This window comes from Streptopelia decaocto (genome assembly GCF_964273445.1).
Source record: "Streptopelia decaocto genome assembly, chromosome: 7".
Lineage (NCBI taxonomy): Eukaryota > Metazoa > Chordata > Aves > Columbiformes > Columbidae > Streptopelia > Streptopelia decaocto.
In genome coordinates, this window is record NC_138661.1 from 36438141 (window position 1) to 36445228 (window position 7088).

Consider the following 7088-nt stretch of genomic DNA (forward strand, 5'->3'; position numbering starts at 1 on the left):
ACCATCACTGTTGTGCGTGTCCGCAAGGCTACGGTCAGCAGAAGGTATCTGAAGGCTGCTGAGCAGTACCCAGGCTGTGCCCAACCAGGGATCTTTGGTCAGGGATCAGCATGCAGACTGCACCACGTGCTCGTTACATCAGCATCTGCCGAGCAAACTCCCCACAGAGCTTTTGTGCTATTCATTTGAACCAGCTTCTCCCAGCCACACTCCTCTTCCACCATCTTTCCTACACCTAACTCACCTTTATTGCCAGACCACACAAGAAAGCATGTTGCACAAAGCCAACAGCAGGGAAGGTGCATCAGTGTGAGCCTTGAGGCTTTTTTTTGGCAGGAACTTTTCCAACATGAATTAGGAAATATCTCTCCTGAACAGTGAGGCATGTCAAGACAGCTGAAGGCAGCAATATTCCACCCATTTTGGAAGAGAACTGGGACAGTTGCAGATGAAGAAGAGCACCAAGCTTGCTCCAGAGGAGAGCTCAAGGGTGCAAACACAAGACTTAACACCATGAGCAGTGCTGGCAAAGAAGTGTCCCTAAACAAAACCCTGGCTTCACAAGTTTCTGGGATTGCTGACTGATACTTCAAAGGGTACGAGGGCTTGACAGCAATAGCAGAGTGATCTGTGTGTACACCAAGATTTTGCTAGGAGGCAATCCTCCTCTCCAACAAAGCACCAAACAGCAACTCTGCCAAAGCAGACCAGTACCACTGACAAGCCACACGTGGGACCACCTGTACCACTTGCAACATTCCACTTCAGCCTCACTCAAAACACACAATGGCTCTCCTTGAGGGAGAAGTTGCTGTGCAGGAACACAGGGCACAGGAGGAACAAAACCCCATCCAAGGTTTAAGCTACACTGATCAGGAAGAAACTTGCAGGAATAGACCAAGGAGCTTAAGATGGGAGAAGGACTCTGTAAGAGACGGAGAGGGTTAGAGGTCAGGAGGGTAGGTCACATCAGGGGTTTGCTGCCATGGATCCGTGCACCCACACACTTGCAGGGCAGACCCATTGAAGCAGAGAGGAATGATGAAGGGACGCCTGAGCACATGCTGGGGACCGGAAGGGTCAAGAGGAGGGAAGCATCTGCATTTGAGTGGTTGTCTAAAACCAACCCCTTGATTTTTGCAAGTAAAACCAGCTCCACTGTCAGTTTCTTGAAAAAACTTGGGGTTTATTGATTTAAACTGCAAACAGTCGTTACAAAAGAGATACTCTTTTAAATAAACTCACACAAAGAGGAAGAAAAAGCAATGTAGTGAACAGTAACAGGGGAGGGGGGGGAAATTACATTCATTATTCTTTGTGCCAGTCCCGTTCACCTCGGCACAAAAAACTCCAAACTTGGAATACAGAAATGCAAAGACAAACTGTATTTGGAATGTCTTCAGATAGGCACTTTGAGCCCAAGGCTTTTCTCCTTGAAGAAGCTATACAGAAAGAGGAAGAAAAAGATCTTCCTTCCACACTGTCTCGCAACAGAGCTCAGGTATGTACATTCTAAAGCCCAGGTAGGCAAGACCCAGGGGAGGGGAAGAGGGGGATAAGAGGAAAGTCAAAGAAGCACATTAACTCAATTTGCAGTCCAACACAAAAAAAAGGGGGGGAAATTCTAAAATAAATAATCCAAACACAGTTTTTGCATTTTTTTAAATTAATTTTTCATTTTTTAAAATAAAATAACCAAAAAAGTGTAAAGTTACAAAAAATGTCATTGTAGTATAATATATTAAACTGTGGGGAAAAAAGGAAAAAAGACTTCACAATCTTAAGATTAATATGGAAGATCATAATTTAAACATAAAAGAATATATTCTATGGATTCATCATCCCGATAAATATGAACAAAATTAACAAAAAAAGCATAGGTTTCGGCAATAAATACGTTTTGATAAGTTAAATAAGCTTTTTTATATTGTTGTGCAGTGACAAGCAAAATTTGCTCTCCAATTTCTGAAAAGTTATACAAAATTAAAAACCCAGAAAAAATAATAAAAAGCTTGGCGTGAGTGCTCTAAGATAGGTCTAAAGTACTCTAGAGCAAAACCATTAAAGCTATGTCTACTGGAACTTTGTTTACACGAACTTTTGTGTGTGTGGAATGACTTGCGTCGGCCCCACCCCCTCTATTTCTTTATTTAAGATGTCACATGAATACATGGGGAACTTTAGCACCAAAATCAAGTCTCTCATAGTCCATCTGGTTTTTCTTTTGTTTTCTTCCTCCCAGTCGAAGTCCCACTCATGTTACAATCTTTGTCCGTTCTCAGCTTTTCTTCCCACAGACCTGAGCAGATCCAGGCAAGATTAGTCTCTAAGGGTAGGGGAGAAAGAGGACTGGATGTTAATGCTTGCCCACATGCCTGCAGCCCAGCAGAAACTGGCCAGTCGAGCAAGGACTGGGAGAGGGCGATGCAGTACGTGGCCAGTGGAGGGAGCTGGTTCTGGACATTTCCTGCACATCTGGAAGTGCACAGAGCTGCTGGTGCCCTCTGCAGCTGGAGAGGTAATACAGTCACAGTGAAAGTGTTAAAAGGCACTAATTTTGTAAACGTTATTGCTTTTCATTGTAATTTGGCACTTAAGGTTTAAGCCAGTGGGTCTACGGCAGGCAGGCAGACATGTTAACATCCAGCTCACACTACTGGGGACAGGGTAGGGGGAGTACAGCTTAACATCATAATAGAGGTGGGGGGGAGCAAGAGGAAACCCCAGATTAGTCGTCAGAGATGGAGAGTCTGCTGAAGATGGGAAGACGTCTTGAGGTGTCCAGGATAGGGGAATCTGAGCCGCTGTGGCTGCTGCTGGAGCTGCTCAGATAACCCTCCTGGTCAGAGAGGGAGTCCTGAGGACTGGGTGGCGAGTCAAACATGTTGGGGGACTCGGACATGGGCCTGAACAAGAAGGTGGTGGCGGAGTTCCCACTGGGCACCTGCACCCCCATGCTGGGGGCAAAGAGACTGACCAGCTCCTGGCTGGAGAAGGTAAAGGGGTTGCTGGCACAGTCAGGCAAGGTGGGGGAGCCCAGCAGGTCGTCAGCGCTCAGCATGGGCGGTGGGGTGATGGAAGTGGGGCTGTCCAGCAGCCCGCTGGCAGCAGTGCTGGGGAAGCCGGCGAAGCTGAAGCTGTGCTGCAGGCGGGGTCTGTCGGTGATGGCAGGCTCCCGGCTCCCCGCCACAGCACGGCGCTCCTCCGCGTTGTGGATGAAGTGGCAGCGCGGCCCGTAAGGGCAGAAGCCGATGGTATGGAAAGTGCGGCAGAGCTCGGTCTTGTACTTGGGGTGGCGGGTGAGGCTCCGCAGCTCGTGGATGCCATGGGCGAACTGGCACTTGTCACCGTATTTGCAGGCACCGTTCTCCTCGAAGGGGCGGCACAGCTCCGTTTTGTAGCGGCTAGAGTTGACCTGTCCCCCGGGCTGCTTCTGCTGCAGCAGGCGCTCACCACCCTCGGAGAAGGAGCGGTCCCGGAAGCGGCTTTCCCGGGGGCCCAGCATGGGAGCCGGCTCCCCTTTCAGGCTGCTGAGGAGCTGGTTCTGGTGGAACTTGGAGTTGGGGAGGGTGACAGAGTGCCTCCTAGGGAAACCCCCGCCGGCCGGGGTGCCCACTGCCTTCCTGTCCAGCAGGCACCCGCTGACACCCGAGGGGCTGTAATTCAACATCTTGTTGCTCTGCGGGGAGAAAGCAAGGGCCCGTCACTGCCACCGCCTCCTCTGGCGTCCCCACGCAGCCCCAGGAGCCTCCCACGACACAGCACAGAGCGGCGCCCCGCCGGCTCCCCACCGCCGGACACCGAGCAGGGGGGCCCGGGGAGCGGCGGCCACCCTGCCCGAACGGGCCCCCGCCCTCGGCACCAACATCTGCTTCAGCCCTTTTCGCCGCTCCACCCGAGAGCCCCGGGTCGCCCCTCCCCGATCCCCCGCGCAGCCCTCGCGGAGAGTAGTAACTAAGCGAGCCAAGCGCCAGACGCAGGGGAGCCGTTGGCTGCATCCAAAAAAACTCCGAGGTCGGAGCTGTGTTCTGGGAAAGCCCCCCGGGGGACCGCGGCGAGCGGGAAGGGCAGCGTGCAGCCCTGGTGCCCGCCCCACTGCTCCCCCCGCAGCGCGGCGGCGGCTCCCGCCCAGCCCCCGCTGCCCCCAACCCCCCTCCAGGGGCGAGGGGCGGCCGAGCCCGCGGGTAAGGAGCCCGCCCGGCCCCGCGGCAGCGCCGCCGCCCGCCGCGCCCGGGCGTGTTGCAGCGCGGCGGCCCCGGGGGCAGAGGAAGGATCCGGCCCCCCTGCCCGGCGCCGCGGCTGAGCCCGCCGGGAGCGGGGAGTGCTGCCCCCCGCCCTCCGCTCCTCCGGAGCGGCCGAGGCGGGAAGCGCGGGCGGCGGTGGCGTGGGACCCCGCGGCCCGGGACCGGGCGGCCGCGCTCGTTCCCGCCCCGCACCCTCCGGCCCCGGCGCCAAACTTGCTCCCGACCAGAAAACAGGGGAGAAAAAAAAAAAGAACAACCCAGAAACAAGACACTAAACACGAACCTCAAAGTAGCTGAAGAGCCCCGACGCTGGAGGAGCAGCCCCCGACGGCGCTCTTACCTTGCATAAAACTTCGCTCAGGTCGAAGATGGTGGGCGACACGAGGGCTGTGGACATCTTCGGCGAGCGAGGGGGGAAGCGGGTGGGGCAGCGGCGCACAGACACGAAGAGTCACGGCGTGGGTACGGCACAGCCTCCAGCGCCCCGGCTCGCAGCCTCCCCCCCGCCGCTGCTGATGCTGCCACCAGCCCTCCCGGCCGCCGCGCCCGCTCACCGCTTCCAGCGGGCTCGGAGGAAAGCTCAACTTATAAAGTTTCGGACTTACCCCCCGGGAGGCGGAGCCGACGGCGGGAGGAAGGGGAGGAAGAGGGCAGGGTGATTGACACCGCGACTGAATCACCCGGTGGGGGGGGGCAAGCCCAGAAAAACTTTCGGGAGGAAGAAGGGGGGAGGGAAGGAGGGGAGAAGGGGGGAAAAAAACCCCGCGGGCCGGTCCGGGGTGTGTGTGTGTGCGGTGAGGAGGAGCCAGTTGTGCGGCCTCTGCATGCCTGTGCCAGCGCGCGTGTGCGCGCGTGTACCGCGGGGCGCGGCGCGAGGCGGGCGCGCACCCCCCCGCCTGCGCGCGGCGGCGGCTGCGTGCGGGGCCCCTCGCGCGGCGCTGCGGCCTCGCGTTGTCCCGCGTCCCCCCGGGGGGACAGGAGCCCCGCGCGCCGGGGACGCGCTGGTGCTGTCGCGGCCCGCGCCGTGTCTCACAACTCGCGCGACTTCTTTGCGGGCTGGGGTCTGCCCGCCTTGATTTAAACTGATCCGATTCTCGGCCGCGCCGCTCGCCTTCGCGTTTCCGCAAGCTGACTGTCTTTGTGTAGATTCACATCTCCCCCCCTCCAGCCTTACTGCTTTTTTCCTATTTTTATTGAAACCTGACGGGCTCTGCAAGGGGAAATAGCTCACATCCACAGTCATTTAAATTGTTAAAGTCTGTGTTCGCCCTTTAAAAGGGTGCTTGATAATTTTTTTTTTCTCCCTGTATAGTTCTCTTCTAGTCCCCAGAACTCAAAACTGTAAAACTGAAAAAAAAAAGTCTCTGAGCAAGTAATCGATTCCAAATTTTAGTAGGCAACGTATGATTCATACTGATATCGATACGGCGGAGAGGAGGGAGGAGGACAGCAGCAGCTTCTGAGTTAAAAAAAAAATAAAACAACAAAACCAAAATGCTTCAAGGCTTGTCAATACCGGGGTGCCTCAGCGTGAAATCTGCTGCCCCTAAACCCTGAGCCCAGCTGAGGCAAAGCTCAGCTTTACTGTAACTTCAGTGAGTGTTTCATCTAAGGCTAAGCGATGGCATCCGGGCCCCCTCCCCCACACAGGTGGGCAAAGGGGGTCCCTGCCACAGAACCACAGACTTTTCCTCCTGCCTTGCGCTCGGGCACGGCTGGGAGAAAAGAAACCCCGCCTCGGGCAGCCCAGCGCTGACCCGATCGGCCATCGCACTGAGAACTCCAAACAAACTATCCACTTCCTCTTCTGTTTGCTTTAGAGTCGCGGGATCTGGACTTTGAGCTGGCGGCTGATCTTTTTCCCCTCCTTCGGTCTTCAAGTACTGCCAAAATAACCAACCGAGAGAAACGCCCACGGGCTTCAACTATTCCAGATTCTTGTTTTTAATGTATTATTATTATTTATCTAAGGAGAGCAGTCAGGTTCCTCGATTTTCCTTTTCTTTCTAGTTTCCTTTATTTTTTTCCTTGCCGTGGCCAGAAGTTCGAAGTAACCAGAAGAGACCAGCCTATTATTTTCTGCAGTTGTTTACTCGTTCTGTAGATGGTGCTTGTTCCCAGGGCTCTGAGCCTCTCTATAATTAAACCCATTTTAATTGTTAGGTTAGAAACGTCATTTCGGGGACTTTCCAAGAGTTACCGAGAAAGCCAGCTGAGATAACTATTTCACTACTAGGTCGCTGGCAGCCCAGTTTTTGCCCCGGTTCCTCCCGGTGGGCCAGCCATGGCACGAGGCTGAGCGCAGGGCTCAGTGCAGGAGAGTGGGAGTCGGAGTCCAGGGACACCAGCCCAGCCTTCCACCACCACTGCTTTTTTGCATTATTCACTTGCCCTGTGTGCATTTGTTTTGGAAACTTGAGGTTTAAGGTTGGACATTTCCACAGATGAAGCGGCGAAGGCTGAAGCCGGGAAGGAGTTTTTTTCCAGTGATTTAGCTTGGCAAACCCCGACTCCATGGTGGTCTGCTTTGCATTGGCTGTGCACATGCTCAGATCAGGAATTTAGCTGCTCACCCCACCTCGTGGCTAAAAGTCAGAGCCCTCCGGGCCAGAGTGGGAATTTGTATGGGCATGAATTCACACCGAGCGGAGGAATGAAAAAATCAGAGCCTTGCACCTCCCACCAGAGCTGTACCAGAACTTTGATAAATGCAAATGAATAAAGATAGGTAAATGAATAAATGAAAGTCAATTATTAAAGAAGTTCACTGGAAAAGTGAATGAATGCAGTGCCATGCTCACTCGCCTTCTCGTGGATCAGTCCACCTGGTGGATCAGTCCACCT

General features: G+C 54.4%; 1 protein-coding gene across 2 annotated transcripts; it reads right to left on the reverse strand.

The window, feature by feature from the left end:
* Positions 1-1165: 1165 nt before the first annotated feature.
* ZFP36L1 (ZFP36 ring finger protein like 1) lies at positions 1166-4931 on the reverse strand. Of its 2 annotated transcripts, none has more exons than XM_082059448.1 (2): positions 4528-4931; positions 1166-3679 (listed from the first exon to the last, which is right to left on the reverse strand). In XM_082059448.1, exons 1-2 carry the CDS (start codon positions 4639-4641, stop codon positions 2729-2731), a joined length of 1065 nt encoding a protein of 354 aa, XP_081915574.1. In that variant the 5' UTR covers positions 4642-4931; the 3' UTR covers positions 1166-2728. The 2 variants fall into 2 exon arrangements, with proteins under 2 accessions (XP_081915574.1, XP_081915575.1); XM_082059449.1 differs by having other exon boundaries at positions 4585-4828.
* Positions 4932-7088: the final 2157 nt, after the last annotated feature.

What these genes read in the sequence shown, in the direction of transcription:
- ZFP36L1 (XM_082059448.1), bottom strand. Translation starts at nt 4,641, where the DNA reads ATGTCCACAGCCCTCGTGTCGCCCACCATCTTCGACCTGAGCGAAGTT. An exon ending in GGCTCTTCAGCTACTTTGAG is followed by an intron (nt 3,680 to 4,527) that starts GTTCGTGTTTAG and finishes TTCTCCCCGCAG; the next exon opens with AGCAACAAGATGTTGAATTA.